The sequence below is a fragment of the Quercus robur genome, chromosome 1 (genome assembly GCF_932294415.1).
Source record: "Quercus robur chromosome 1, dhQueRobu3.1, whole genome shotgun sequence".
In the NCBI taxonomy this organism is placed as follows: Eukaryota; Viridiplantae; Streptophyta; class Magnoliopsida; order Fagales; family Fagaceae; genus Quercus; species Quercus robur.
Window position 1 is genome coordinate 27,819,357 of NC_065534.1, and position 16,820 is coordinate 27,836,176.

General features: G+C 34.2%; 1 protein-coding gene across 2 annotated transcripts; it reads right to left on the reverse strand.

The window, feature by feature from the left end:
* Positions 1 to 304: 304 nt before the first annotated feature.
* Positions 305 to 6,066, reverse strand: LOC126728087 (mitochondrial uncoupling protein 2). 2 transcript variants are annotated; one of them, XM_050433961.1, is made up of 9 exons: positions 5,751 to 6,064; positions 4,202 to 4,426; positions 4,026 to 4,104; positions 3,748 to 3,881; positions 3,542 to 3,640; positions 3,331 to 3,435; positions 2,524 to 2,598; positions 1,446 to 1,532; positions 305 to 665 (listed from the first exon to the last, which is right to left on the reverse strand). In XM_050433961.1, exons 1-9 carry the CDS (start codon positions 5,829 to 5,831, stop codon positions 648 to 650), a joined length of 903 nt encoding a protein of 300 aa, XP_050289918.1. In that variant the 5' UTR covers positions 5,832 to 6,064; the 3' UTR covers positions 305 to 647. The 2 variants fall into 2 exon arrangements, with proteins under 2 accessions (XP_050289918.1, XP_050289922.1); XM_050433965.1 differs by lacking the exons at positions 305 to 665; positions 1,446 to 1,532 and having other exon boundaries at positions 2,578 to 2,733; positions 5,751 to 6,066.
* Between the last annotated feature and the right edge of the window lie 10,754 nt (positions 6,067 to 16,820).

Here is a 16,820-nt window from a genome sequence, read left to right on the forward strand (position 1 = left end):
TCATTTCATTGCAGTTTCAAATATGCCTTACTAGTCCAATCAGTCTGTATTTAAAATAACGGGTCACCAGGCCATAAAGAGCTAATTGTACAAGATGTTCTGCAAGATATCACCATTGGCTAGTAAATTAACAATAATATCAATCTAAAGTCTAGACGAGATCTAAATGAGCAACCGGCATAACATCTCAGTAAATTGATCCAAAAAATCTATACAGGTAACATCGAGAACAACTCAACCCTCAGATCTTGCCACGGGTATAACCACTCAATTTCTTTTCCTTTCAGGCCGGTAAACAAGTACACGATGAAAATCCCACAATATAGTGGTTTGTTTTCATTCAAATTTACAACGTAATAATGTACGCAATGTCCAATTTGGAGAAATGGCAAGGAAAGCAGCTTGCAAACTATCACAAAAGGATCAATAATAATGAATAACTTTTCAAGTCACTCTAGTTTGACAGTCTATTCAATGTTACATACACTACCCTATATAAATAACTGAGTGGTGAACCAAAAAATGTAGTGGTGATCTTATCTCTCCACAAAAAATCAGAAATAGATGAAGAGGCAATTTCCAAGCAAAGGCTGCACCTTCCTGCTTGCTAATTCCAAACCAGGAAAGCTATAGAGTTGGACTTCACCTCAGAAAATTCTCTTGGCCTGTCATGGAGATGAAATAATGAGCACTTTCAAGATTTTCAATGACAGAGTGGTTAATTGACTTATATGTAGGTTAAGCAAAAGTAAATCAGCATAAGCCTCTGCAAACACTCAAAATGATTATTAAAATTTTTATATTAAAAGAATCAATACTTTCAAGCTTCACAGAGAATCATGAACACAAAAAGATCTACCAACCTAAAAAGATATTTTTTTTTTTTTTTTTTTTTTTTATAATTATATTTCTTAGTTGAGGATAATCCATAAGGTTCAAAGACATAATAACTAAACATAGTAGTCTACTAAAGTCTAATGTGAACGGTCATGCAATTCCAGAATTGTGCCCACTTCATATGTGAAGAGTGTCATCAGGCCAATTCAGCAGTCCTGCATTAGAAATGGAACTCTAGTTTGCACATCTGGACCAATGAAACTCATGGTAGATACAGTGAGACAAAAAATTTCAACAGCAAATCCACATTCCATGAATGAAAAACCATAAGTGGATAAACTGAAGAGACCTGGTGCACTACCTTATGGAACACCAATTTACACTTACCTATGAGCATAGGCAATTCTTCTAGTCTAGAAAAAAGTTCGTTTAACATTCCAAATTCTAGTACATTTTCTCTATGTCTAAAAGAATGAAATAGTAAACTCCATTGCATATGAATGAAAACGGCAGGATGAATAGCAATTCCCAGAATCAGGTGCATGCAAGTACCTAGATTTAACTAAAATTCAATACCAAGATGCATTAACATAATTTTAATATCTTACTTGCTCAAAAGTTAGAAACATAATAGCATTCCAAGAACCCAGCCGGCCAAAATTAGGGAAGAACCCTTTATAAAAGGCAAGAAATCCCTGCAATATATAATTTTTTATGAGTTAGTGCTTATTACTGAAGTTGATGGTCCATGCAGACATTTATGTCAAGTTCTTAATCAAGAGTAAGAACTTGTTTCTCATTTTAAAAGGAAAAAAATTCCACGTGCATTTAGCCTCCACCCTATATTTTAGGCAGAGGAGATCACTGGTTTCTCATTATATTCCCTCTATCCCTTTTTCATTTCTTTTTTTTTTTCTTTTTTCTTTTTCTTCTGATAAGTAGATAGTAGGGGAGGGAGGTGGTGCAGTTCAAACCACAAACATGGGACACCACAGAGGATGCCATTGCCGTTGAACTATCACTTGAACCCCTCTGTTCCATTTTATATGTTCACTTTAGAATCCAATGTTCTAAGGGGATGTGTTATTTAATGCATCATCTTTTAAATTAAAAGGCATAAGATTTTAACATTATCATCTTTAATTTAAACTCATACAAAACAAGAGGACAAAAAACAATAACTTTTTTCAATTCAATAAAAGGCAATTTTAGGATTTTTTTTTTTTTTATAAGTAGAAAGATTAATAATAAGAGATGTACAATTTTTTTTTTAAATTGAAAATTTGATAGTTAGAGTTGGAGAGGAGAGATTTGAACCCTAGATGTCTCCATTGGAAACACCAAGAGATGCTACTTGAGCTACAAGTCTCTTGGCTAGGAAAATTATTAAAATTGTTCTTATTGACTTTTCAAAGTAGATAATGTGTTGGGATATTCCAAAAAGTAATAATGGACAAAAAAATGGAACATAGAAGAGTTTTTTTTTTCCTTGAATGATCTCCATTTTGAAAATCGGTAGCCTTTTAGAGAGTCCAATCTAAAGTGTCTTTGTGAGGTGTGTGTGTGAGAGTGAGAGAGAGAGAGAGAGAGAGAGAGAGAGAGGGGGGGGGGGGGGGGGGGGAGAGGAGAGTAATATTCACAAATACATAAAAGAAAATTATTAACTTCAAAGACAAATCAACATACCTCACTCTTCAAAGTTTTGATGAAGCAATCAAGCGTGTTTTTGTAAGTTGAATCTCCCATCATTCTAGATTTCACCTGGAACATAACAAGCATGGCATCCAAGCCAACATTGACTGACTAGCTCATCCTTAAAAAACTATATAAAATTGCTTCATATGATAAGAAACAAATTTTGATCACAATCTTTCACTAGCACAGCCGCGTTAAAGCCTGCAGCGAATAATTTTGCAGATTATGCTACAACAGGAAAACAGCTTCAACAGCAATAAAAAGTTAGAAAAGCAAGAAAGCTTGCACAGATTCACTCATATAAAAAAATATCATCTCATAGTCAAAATGAACTTATGAAGATATCTAAATGTTATTAGTACTATTTACAAGGTTACACACATGAGAGACAGCATGTGACTCTTTTGAATCCAAAATAGTTGGTTTTTATAATTATCATGTCGTGCTTGTTTTAAATTATCCAAGATTTGCATCGTGTCCATCATATTATCAATTTTTCCATCAGTGTTGCAAATTTCAACAAAGTTCAGTGGAAATTTTCTTAAATGAAAACAGTTCTGGAGGACTGAGTCCGATATAAAAGCTTGAATTTAGAGCCGATTTGTCAGAATCAATGAAATAAAGAGAACATCACAGAAATAATGACAGAATAAATTCCTACAATAGTGAATGTCAACTTGTCATATACAAACATACAACTATAAATCAAAGCATACGAAGATGAAAGTAGACTATTGGAAGACTGTAAACCATACAATTCGTGGCTAAAAGTAGAGGAAGAAGAAAAAGAATGCATACCACATCAACAGGAGAACCAATACAGACAGCAAAGAAACCTGCACCTAGACCAGCTAGCAGATGAGTTAATATATTGTCCATGAACCCTGGAATGTTCAAAATCATCTGCATAAGTATAGTGTGTTAGGACATTTTGGAAGTAACTTAACATAGCAACAACTTCGAAATACAAAACAAGGTCAACTTAAAAGACCTAATACTTTTATGTTACCTGTTTCACTTGGTCATAACTGGCTAGTTCAGCAGCATTTACTATAGCATTTCTTGCTATATTGGGGCCAAGGCCAGTCCACAGCGCCCCTAAACCTTCCTAATTTTTTATAGATATTCGAAATGATACACTTAGATACTGGGAAAAAGAAGAAGAAGAAGAAGAAGAAGAAAAGAAAAGCACAATACTACTGCAAGAAAACTGACCTGCTTCACTATGGTGAAATAAGCATCCCAAGCTCCAGAATAACGCCTAGGCACGCCAGCCGGCAATTTTCCTTCTGCTTGAAGTCGAACTTTGACAAGATCAGTTGGATTAGCCACAATAATTGCTATAGCACCTGTCAAGTTTTTTTATTTATTAAAAAAAAAAGTTTATTATGAAATCTAAAGAAGCAATGGGAATGGTGACAATAGTTTGAGAAATTTAATGCAGGTTGTATGCAAATTCGAACAGCAGGCAGGAAAGTGAGAAACATTTTCACCTGTTAAAAAAGCAGCAAGTATTTTGTGGTATAAAGGAATTTCTCCAATAAATTCGCTGCCAACTAGATATCTTTTGACCTGTTCAACATGCAATTTATGAATACACATAAACTTGTGCCACTGAGAAAGCATAATAATTAATCGTATTCATGAAAAGAACATATAATAAACTCACAGGACCATATAAGCCAATCCGTAAGCCTCCATAAAGACACTGGCGTTGTAATCCTGGAATAAGGCCTTTCCAAAGTGCCGACAAACCTTCTTCCCTGGCAATGGTGGCCATAGTACCCAACAAGCCTCTATATTTGGGAAAACCCACTCCATCCACCCCAGCTGCTGCTGCTTTCTTTTGAAGCTGAAGCCTGACTTTAGCAGTGTCCAAAGGAAGAGTACAGAACTGCCAAAAAATCAATGAAGACAACGACAAGTGAAATCCACTCGTATTTTTGTGAGCTCCAATAGGTGTGTGTGTGTTTTTAGAAGAAAAGAACTGTGACATTACTAAAGAAAGCAAATGCATTATTCATAGAGCATGAACCATTATATCATAATGCTTAACTACAAAAACAGATTATGGAAACTAATACCTTAACTCAGGCTAAAACAAAATCCATCACTTTGAGATCATGTACTGCTGTTTTGCCTTATTAAGTTAATGCATCAATTTTACAATCAGAATACAATTCTTAAATAATCAAGTAATGTGTTTCTTTCGTTGTCATAAAGGAAAATTTTTATAAACAAAACAGGTTTTCAAAACTGAATTTCAAACTGCTTGAGAATGAGGAGGAATTATCTGAAGTCAAATAAGCTTAAACAAGTAAAGGGGGAAAAAAGATAGAACATAGCACACAATGTAGTATAATACCATTACTCATTGACTAAAACCCTTCAACAGTAAACTAGGGCAATGCTGTCTAATACCTATAAAATCACATTTTAAAAAGAAAATCATAAAAGAATATAGCTGAAAGCCAAACATCAATTGCAAAATTACCAATTGTCCTTGGTAGGCGCAGTCTCCCCATTTAAATGGGAGTTAGAGTAGAGATAGAGTTCAAACTCATGTCCATCTACTTTTAAGAACATGATAAATTACCAATTATTCCAAAAGCTTAAGTTAGTAGAAAATGGTGAACTTAATAATTTAACCATTTTTCTAACAGCAATATAACATTAATAGTTAGTAACAAAACTCTTACACCCAGATCACGTTTTGGTAGTCACAGCAGACAAACACATCAAATCAAGTAATTGAATTTCATAAGCTTTGATTACAACAGACACACCTGTTTTCAACACAAGAAAGAAGCAGTAGCTTATTTGCTTATTTGCCGATGCTTGATTGAATTATAGTTGTAGCTAGAAAAAATTGAGACTCTAAAAAACTGTACATAACCCAGAAGATGAAAATTAGTAATAATTTAAAATTAAAAAAAAAAAAATTTTGATGACAGACAGACAAATGGTTTTTGAAATTCAGCTGTACCACATTTCCTAGAACACCCAAATTAGACATATAAATCAAAAGAATCACACTACGCTGATAATAATAAATCTCCTTAACAACCCAGATTAGTAAGCAAAGCATACTCTTTGAGCTCAATACACGAAAGAAAAGTCAAAGATTGTTAATACCCAGATATCAAATTAAGTAAAACGCATAAATGAGAATTGAATGAACACAATTTTAAGTCAAAATCAGGAAAGATCAATGGTACCTCGGCAAAACAAGCCGCGAAAGCGCTGCACAGGAATATTTCAGCGAAAGAAATCTCGATCACAGGCTTGAGATCTGCCATTGGAAGCTGCAAAGGCTATATAGTATTTAAACTAAAAGAAAAGCTAGAAAGCAAAGAATTGGTAATGGAGTGGCAAATATTGAAAAAAAGAAAATGTGGGTTTTATTTCTTTATTGAGAGAAAGGTTATTACTAATGAGTCACAACGAAGGAAGAGCACGTGAAACATAAGCGCCTACAAAACATTGGACACCATAGTCATAGGATAGAAGCCTGTGCAACTGGGTTTTTTCACTCACTTTCCTTGTCATTATCATTTCAATTATTTATGTATTTTTTTGGGTAAGTGGGTGGGAGTTGTTATGGCAGTTAATCGCTTTTAATCTCATTCTAGTATTTAATGCGATACCAAAAATAAAATCCTAGTATAATTTTTCGTTACATTGACACAATGTTGAAAAGACATTACTTGATTTTCTAAATGATTTATATAAACAGTAGATCTTCATATGATATATTTGAAAGTGTACTAATGTAATTCATCCACGTATAACGTAATAAAAAATTAAGCATTCCCTTCCACAAATACAGATGGAACTTAAGGGTCTGTTTAGATATCTGTAATAAAAAAAAAATTGAAAATTGAAAATATTGTAGCAAAATAGTTTTTAATTATATGAAGAGTGTCATGAGACCCAGTTTTAAAGTGTGTGTAAAAAAATGTGTAAAAATACATATAATATTATTTAAAAATTGAAAATTATTATTTGAAAACACAAAACAAACACCCCTTATTCTTGCCAATCTCATAAATAATAAATTTATGGGTCTATTTAGGTACAATTTATTATTAAAAATTAAAAATATTATAACAAAATAATTTTTAAATATATAAATAATATCATGAAATCTAATTTAAAGTTGATTTTGCAGATTTTTATTTTTATGAATCTCATAAACAGTAAATAAGACCCGCTATTTTAATAACAGAAGCAGACGCCAACCTAAATTCAGCTGTATCCAAACTCTCACATATTCAACCTCCTAGGTCCTAGGGTACCTGAGTTTTTTTGTTTTTTTCGAGATTCACTTTACGGTGGTTATTTATATATGTATGCAAATCAAGAAAAAGGCATGCTTTAGATGCTGGAATCACTGTACGAAAGATTCCTTGACGTGTATAAGCTGTAGAAAGTAGAATTTATATATTTCCTACCTTTATTTATATTTGTAAAAAGTTGGAGAGTTGCTTTATGTGTCACTATGAAGTCTATAATCAGTAATTCCATTGTTCCTGTCATGCAGAAAGTGTACGGATTCAGTTTTTTTTTTTTTTTTTAAGATATAATTATAATTAACTAGCAAAGCTTACTAATTAAGGAGTTTCCTTCTATAAAATACAAAAACTAGAAAAGGCCTCTCTCTCTCTCTCTCTCTCTCTCTCAATATTAGGCTCGTTTTGAAAGGAAGGGAAAAAAAAATTGAAAATGGCCTATGGATGGCACTACATCTAAGAGCATTAGAGCATTCACATTCCATTATTCTATCATATTTTATTTTACTATCTCAAAAAATTTACTTTATCAATTATACTATACAATTTTACAATACTCCCAGTATCTCAACTTTTATTTTACAATATAACATATTAAAATAATATTTTTACACAATAAAATAATATATCCTAAAACCCAAATAAAAACAAAAACTCAAAACCCAAATCACATCTGCAACCACCTGCTACCACCACCACGAAGAACATACCTAAACTGATTTTTATCTCCAAAACTTAGTACCCAAATTGATATATATCAGTTGAAAACCAAAGTCATCTTCACCACAGCAACCCCAAAAACCCCAACCACAAACTCATGGCCATCGAAACCTAGAAACCCATAGAGAAAACAAAACCCAAAAACCTTAGCCACAGAAACCCATGGCCACTTCACCACCACACCACAACAACCGCCCACCTTTACCACCATGAACCCACATACCAATATTCCAATTCCTTCAAATTACACACAACACCAATGGCCACTATTTCTAATCACCTACAAAGCGAAGAAGAACCAAAAAACCACGAATTCGACGATGGAGAAGAAGAAGAAGAAGAAGAAGAAAATGAAATAGAAAACGAAGACAAAGAGCTCGAAGGCTAGGACGATTGGGAAGCTGAAGACGAAGCCGTAGAAGATGGAGGCTCTAATTCCAATCTCCTTTGCTTGTTCTGCGACTCCAGGTACAGTTCCTGCGATGTGCTATTTGACCATTGCATTTCGTTGCACCATTTTGATTTTTGCAGGGTTCAAACGATGTTGGGTTTGGATTTCTACGATGGGTTTAAGCTCATCAATTACGTCCGGTCTCAAGTCGGTTTGTTATTTGATTTGAGCTTTTGTTTGGTTGCTGAGAATTTGAGTGAAAAATGGAAGAATGTGTATGAAAAGTTGGGTCTTTGTAAACTCACGTCAAAAATTAGCTACTTTGTTGTTTCAGTGAACACATTTTCTCAGCATTGAGAAAGCATGTTGTTGTTTACTTTATAATTTGTTTGGTTGCTGAGAAAATTAAGAAGAATAAGAAAAAGACCACGCTGTGACCTTGCAAAAAAAAAAAACACCACCATTGTGACCTTACCATGCTGAGATCCACCACAAACAAGCCACCACTGCACGTCGAGAGAAACAGGGAGTGGGAGATGGAGAGACAGAGTGGGAGTAAAGGAGAGAGAGAGAATCACTAAAGGAGGAGAGAGGACTGAAAAACACAAAAAATAAAGAGAGATAAAAAGTTAGAAAGAATAAAAAACTATTATTTAGTTTTACAATTGTGTTACAGTACGATTCTACATTTAGAATTGCAATTTTTTTTTTTTTTTTTTTTTTTTTTTTTGCAATAGTCTACATTTACAAGTCTGGATGCAGTGGGGTTTTTGGGCCTTTATACTAAATTGAACCAACATATGGCATTTACCATTCCCAATGTGAATGCTCTTAGGATTAGCGGAAGCAAATGGCTAAAATGCTAAATTGATCAACTAAATATAATAAAATGCTCTTGGAGGGAAAGCCAATTTTTTTGGTTGTGCACTATAGTTTAGATGTTTAAAAAAAAAAAAAAAGTGTTACGTCCACAACATTCAAATAATATTTTTATAACAAATCATAGGTGGTTAGTTTTTATTGGTTCTAATTTGAACCTACAACTGAAATTCATTTTCTACCCCACCAATAAAAACTCATAACAACCTGCCCCATATAATTTGTTACAAAAAATGTTGTGAAAATGTTCTGAACATAGCATTTCTCTTAAGACATTATTTTTATTAAAAGATATATTATTTTATTATGTTGGCAGTGGTGGTTGTTGTTTATTGTAGTGGATATATTATTTTATTGTGTTGTTTATATCATTTTACTATATTGAATGCTAAAATAAAACTAATTGCTAATTTTTTTTGCACCACCGATGATGCTATGGGCTATATATGTGTCTAGTCAAGGTTTTTTTTTTTTTTTTTTTTGAGAAGAATGTCTTGTCAAGGTAATACTTTGCACATCAGAGTCTCATCTTCGGAATGGACGGTCATTCTCTGGTTAAACTAGCATACATGCTCTATGGGGTCCGTTCGACCATTTTATATAGTGAAAGTTGGTTGATGGAATCGCCAAGGAAGCTTAGCCCCTTCTATCTTGCGTGTGAAGGGTGACTTAGAGGTTCGATCCAAGGCTTTGCTCATGACATCGTTTATTAGGCCTTTACGGGACGGACTTTTGTGGCTGCGTTTATGGTGGTGCTCTTTCCCATAAGAAAATGTCTCACTTGGTGGAGTTCTTAACTTTCGCCTATAGTTGTCGTCCCCTTCATCACTAGTGTCTAAACTGGAGGGGGAACACTTCTGTTGCCCGAGATGTAGTTTCTTTTTTAAGTCGTCAATCTCCTACTGTAAGACTTTGTTATCATCCTGCTTTTAGGAGACGTGACTTCTTACCCTAGAATGGCTTCTGCTTGTATGGTCCTTACGTACACTACCCTCCTGACGTTTGTCCTGATCTCTTTCCCGCTCAAGGTTAAGAAAGTTGTCTTGCTGTTAAGAACCTACAGGCTCTGTTTGGTGTAGACTTGATCCCATCATGTTTAATCGTTACACTCGCTGAGACACAAGTTCTCCCTACAAACGGCGTCAATTGTAAGGTCACAATTTGAAACCCAAGCCCAAAATATACGGAGTCTTGGTCCAAGAGGCCCAATACAATTAATTTGTAGAGAATAGGTCGAAGAACTAGAGCCTAATGAGCTGTACAATGGTAAGTATTGAATTAAATGACAATTAAGCACAAATAAGAGATATTGATGTTAATGGACTTTCAGTCCGAGGAGGTTACAATTATATATGTTGATCACAGTTGAATATTGAGACAATTAACTTGACAGCCTACATTCATGTTGGCAAACCCTGCACTAACTACATCTTTATTTCTCAAAAACTACATCTTTATTTTGTTAAATTGAATGTTTGAAAGAGTCCAACGAAGTATATAAATAGGAATACATAGGTCCATTATGCATGAAATCTTAGAATCATAGCAGCTAGTTGAATTGCAAAATCATGGTATTTTACAAAGACATGATCTACTCTATTTTTATATAGTCTATTGTATTCTAACATATATGTCTTCATCGCATTACATCAAACACAGAAATATCATTCATCAAAAAGAAATCCTACAAAAAACAAAAAAGACAACTTCAGGGAGTTCAAGTATGGAGGGAGTGAGGCTGAAGTACTCAACAAAACAAAGACAATTGTTGATTTGAAATTTTGAATAAACCTTCGCAAAACAAATGGAGCATTAATAAGAATTTAGCGCAAAATAACTATTAAAAAAATTACAAACAAAAGCAAATGATGTATATACAGTTGATTTGCATTAAATTTCCTTGTACCTTGTTCCCAATATAAGTTTATCAAAACTACTTAACTAAAATTTGGAATTTATTCTTTTATGAAAAAACTTGTGCAAGGTGGTAAAATGAAAATGACATAGTAAGCTTCTGACACTCGCAAGTTTAAGAAACCAGCAATGGCAATGACATTTTGACCCAAAAAAAAGAAAAACTCACATATTATAGATTTCCTATAAACAATCTTGTGGACAAGGAAGATTCCTTTGTATCATGGCCAACTTTTTGTGGAAAGAAAAAAAATTAAGGGTACCACAGGCCCAATAGGAAGCTACAAAGTCTATGTATCAAGTGCTGCACTTAAAGTAAATTCAAAAGTTTAAATTGAAAAAAAAAATAGTATATATGTGCCCAATAGGAAGCTACAAAGTTAATGAAGTGATGACTTACCAGTCCCAAGCCACCTTCCTTAGAATCCTTGCAATCAGAGTCACCATAATAAGAGTTAATATAATCGAAGTTACCCTGAGCCATACATCCTTTATATGTCTTCCAATCCGCTTTGAGTTGTCCAGTAAAAGCTGCAAGTACCATCTCATTACAACATATTTTATGGCACTTAGAAGCTACTATAACATACAAAGCAAAAAATGTGGAAGCCTCTAGCATACCTTTGAAATGCATGAACCTGCCATAATCTAAATTAGAGCTTCTAATTTATTTATTTATGTATTTATCTGCTTAATGATTTCTTATAGTAAATATACATAAAATGCAGTAGGGGGAGGTTACTACTTCTGATTCAAATTGCAGCTACACCAAAGTTAAATAAAAAAGATTAAAAAAAAAAAAAAGTGCGCTTTTGTGAGGGCGCTTCGCTTTAGAGGGAAAAAGCCCCAAAGGCTCTGTGCTTTGCGCTTAAGCACGCTTTTAACAACACTAACATGACCAAGCATGCTCAATGTCTAACAAGCATGTAAACATTGCAGTACATGTTCCACGTCTCCGATGTAATCAATATATGCAAAGGGAAAAAAAAATGCCATGAGACTATTGTTTTTCTTAATTAAAAGCCAGAAATATATTATTTTAAAATAGGGAATTACAACGCAATTTAGGAAAGTAGAACTTGCATAAATTGGAGGAGTTGTGATTGAGGATGTTAGAGAATGGAGACTCTGGTTTCTATCAAATGCCTAAACAGCTATTCTTGTCCTCCTTCAAGATCTCGAATGCAAATATCCAATTTTTGTAGTTGATTTTGTGCATTCTTAAGGATGCCATCATATTTGTTGGTCTTGCAACCAAAGAGAAATTGCAACATAGCATTTATCTTTGAGAATCCGATCCATCGTTTCCTTCTTCACCATATCGTGCTTTCTCCTTTCGGGTACACCAAGTTTGAAACCAATGACCATTTCAAAAATAACAAAGACTATAGCTACAATCATGAAAGAAAAGCAATCTTCTCTCTTGGATGAACGAGCAATTCATTTATTAAAAAAACGTACAATTATTTCAAAATATAACCAAACAAAGCAACACCAATACACAAACATCCTACACCACACCATAAATATTACAAAATGAAATTTCCAAATCTATTAGTTCAAGGAGACAAGGACCATTAATAATACAGAACAAGAAATACCCCCAAAGAAAGCACCTGTTTTGAACAGAATTGTAGTAACTGTTACATTCAACTCTGTTCTTCAATTCCCACTTGATCATTTTGACCATAGCCTCTTTAGAAAATAGTCTTCCTTGATTAGTACTGGCATTCCTCCGAAGCCAAATATGATAGACCATATGCCGATCTAAACACAGGTGATTTCTCATTGTAGAACATAATTAGCCAACAACACTTTAGGTTTTAGACAGCAACTCATTATGGTTCATCATATCCACATCGAGAAAGAACAATCACAAAATAAGTGGTACATACTTTTAATTCTTCTTTTACAAATAGCACAACGAGCATCAAGATTAGCATATCATTAATACATTCGATCTTTTGTTGACAATCTGTTGTGAACCCTTAGCCATCCTATAAATGCATGTTCTGGAATTACTTTGGGAAACCACCTAGGATGCACGAACACTTCATTTAGGGTGTCGTACTTGTGTCGTGTCCATGTCATACTAGTGTTGTACTTGCCATTTCATGTTATAATTTTTCATAAATTACTCGTGTCACCGTGTTGTATCGGTACCCGTGTTTGTGTCCATGCATCCTAGGAAACCAAATGATGGTCTTCACCATTTAACCTTGGGGCATTTCTTCCTTATACAGTTCCACTTCCATGCACTTGCACAAGAATATTTTGCTATTCTCTTAGTAATTCAAATTAGCCTATATTCACTTTCAATCTCAACCAAATTAAGCTTACTCTAGATGTTAAACAAGCAATCTAGGGATGCATAACAAAGAAAGTGCCTCATAATATGGATGTCCTATAAAAAATATTGTGAACAGGGAAGATTCCTTTGTATCATGGCTAACTTTCTGTGAAAAGAAAAAAAAAATCAAGGGTACCACAAGCCTAATAGGAAGCTACAAAGTTTATGTATTAAGGGATTCACTAAACTTAAATTCTAAAGTTAAAATTGGTGAAAAAAAAAACATGTATATATACGCCCTATAGGAAGCTACAAAGTCAATGTAATGATGACTTACCAGTCCCCGGTCAGCTTCATTACAATCCTTGCAATCAGAGTCACCATAATTAGAGTTAATATAATCAGAGTTACCATGAGCCATGAATCCTTTATATATCTTTCAATCTTCTTTGAGTGTGGTACATCAAAAGAGCTTCCTAGCCTGCCTTCACCTCTAGGTCTTGCCCCATCGTATTCATCATGACTTCCCTTAATTTTGATAGCTTCTACTGAATTGTCAAAATCATGACAAACATCCATACCCTTATAAGGAGTGATGCAAGTGTTGTTGCTAGAATGAGCCATCATATATCTAATATCTTTAATGTCTTGCTCGTATACTAGGCGAAACCACATTTCTTAACCTCCAAGCATTGAAAAACAAGATAATCAAATCTAACCTCTATCTGAATGAATCCATTCTCATCAATTTGACTCAATAATGCTGTCCCATTCTCATTAAAATTTTGTGGGGGTAAATAGAATAGCCAAAGGTGATCTGATTTAATTTGAACAGATTTCTTGCCCAAGATTTCTGAAATGGTTGCACCTTCATGTTTATTGACTAGAATCTCACATGACAAATAAAGATAGTTAGATAAAACATGATTGTTTGGTTGAAGATTATGGCCTAAAAAAACAACACACACATCCATTCCAATCCACTTAGACAAAACATTTTTGTTTGGATGAGTTACTTGTGCATTCACTATAGCCCCCACACTCTGATGGCTAAACCACCTCAGTATTTCACTCCCTGTAATAACAATAACAAATACAGCTGCCAAAGTAGATTCTATAGATTCCTTGTCAATATCCTGAAACATACAAATAATGATATTTAGAATTGATATATATATATATATATATATATAGAGAGAGAGAGAGAGAGAGAGAGAGAGAGAGAGAGAGAGAGAGAGAGAGAGAGACCTGAGGAACCACTGATTGCATTCTAAAGAAAATGTCACTCTGACCTAGATTATTAGCCAAATTAAAGCAATTGAAGAGGAAAAGAAGTGGTTGGCAGAATTTGTCAAGTGTTAATCAATTTGGTAATGGTTTCAATGAGCTACAACCATCAACCATCCAAGTGCTTGATGGAAATTGTGGCAATGAACGAAGTCTTGTGCAATTCCTCAAATAAATATGTGTCAGTCTAGATGGTTGAATGATACTTTCAGGAAGACCATCAAAAGTATTTTCACTTAGATTTAAACAAATTAAAGAGGATAAGTAACCAAAATCATTTGGGATTGTTTAGAGATTACAGTCACTCAAATCCAATTTCTTTAAGTGACACAAACCTGGAAAGGAAGGTGATAACAAGCTCATAGGATTTAGCTTCCTCGTGTGGCATTAAATTAAAGGAGAAAAGCTTATTCCAAAGTTTAGGTGGTGACTCTTTAAATCCCCGAAAAGATAATCTTTTAAGATTTCTTGAGAGAACAATAGAGGAAGTAAGCTCTCTTAAAGCTATTCCACTCACATTGAGCTCCTCTAGACTTTCAAGATTCCACAAGTCCTCCGGTAGATTATCAAGCTTCGAGCATCCAACCAAATTGACATCTTCAAGCGACTTAAAGCTACAAATGATACTAGGAAGGCACACAAGATTTTTGCAATCTCTTAAATGCAATGAAGCAAGGTTAGTCAAATGTGCAATTGAAGAGGGAAGTTTTGTAATAGCAGTTCTATCTAAGTGAAGTTTCGATAAGCTTATCATATTTCCCATAAATTCTGGAATTCTCTTGATTTTTGAACAACCTGAAAGGATAAGAATCTCAAGAGACTCCATTTCAAACTTACTTGGAAGAGTATTAAGGTTATGGCAACCTTCTAGATTAAGATGAGTAAGCCTTTTATGAACTACAATAGATGGGTGAATTTCAATCAAATTTTTACAACCTTTAACATCTAATTTCTCAAGATTTGGGACTCCAGTGACGTCAGGGGTTGCAATGAGGTTTAAGGAGTCTTCCAATTTGATGGACTTCAGCTTGCCAAAATGCTGTTAAAAGTAAAAAATACTGAATAAGAAAAGTAAGATTAGGTTCCACAAAGCTTAGAATTTATAAATTTTTACTAAACGTATATGAGTATTTAAATAAAAATGTTACCTTTATTCCATTCCAAAGTCGAACAATTTTGGTATCGCACATGCGAAGTTCAACAAGCTCATTAGGAAGATGTTTCGAACCATGTGGAAGATGAACACCATGAATTATAAGCAACTTAAGGTTAGGCAACTTTGAAAAGGCATCAAGGTTCCAATGTGCCTTTACAGATTTTTGTAGTTCACCCAATTCACGCATCTTAGGAAGTACAAGGACTATGCCCTAAACTGCTTCTGCTTCCTGATTAGTAAAGGAAAAGAGATGGGTGAATTGCAAGATATATGATTACTAAAATGGTTCAAATTTAACTTTTTAAAATAATGTGATAAGGTATATGCTCAAGTTCTCCAAATGATCTCTTACCATGTTTTTCATCAACACATTGTGAATATCCTTATTTCGCCACAATCTACTCCACTTCCTAGGTTCTTGAGGATACTATCAACGAATTATATCTTGACCCATTTTTTGCAGTAATTCATGCATGCAAAATTTATTTTCATACTCTTGCAAGAGGGACTTTTCAATAAGAACATTTAATCCAATTTTAGGGTGAAGACCAAGACAATCAAGTATTTCTACTACATAATCTTTGTCTTTCATATTAAAGAAACATGCCATATGTAGAAATATTTCTTGTTCCACTCTATGAAGGCCATCAAAACTTATTTGAAGTATTTTGCTCATTTCTTTTGCCGGAAATTCTTTGAGCCTATCTTATGCAATTTCCCATTCCTCCTTTCTTCTATTGAACAAAAAAGAACCCAAAACCTCAATAGTTAAAGAATGACCTTGTCACTACATAAAAACTGTACTATTGCGGTGGGCCAAAACCATTGCAAAAGCCAAAAAAACTGCCGCTAAAGGTCCATTTAACCTTTAGTGGTGGGGGCTATTGCGGCGGTTCTACCCACCACAGTTGCGGTGCCACTATAGATTTATTATTGTGGTCAAAAAAAGTGCCACAATAGATTGGCCTATTGCGGCGGGCATAAAACCGCCGCCATATGAGGTTACCATTCCGGTCAAGTGACCTTTTAGCAGCAGAAATTAAGCGCCACTATAGGGTTTATTAAATAACAGACTCTACGCACCTTTTAGCAGCGGTTATGCCCTCCGCTATATGTGTGAGGCTTTAGCAGTGGGCTATAAATGCCGCTATAGGTCTCCAATTATTTTATAATTTTAGTCCTTCAGCGGTTGTTTTTGCCCACCGCTATAGGTTAATGTTTTTTCCTCCTGGGTTCTAAAACCACATTTCTATTACAAATAACCTATAATAATTTTAGCTCTACTAAGACAATACCACAAATGTAACTAGATAACATCACAAATATCTCCAAACTAACATATATTAACATAGAAATATA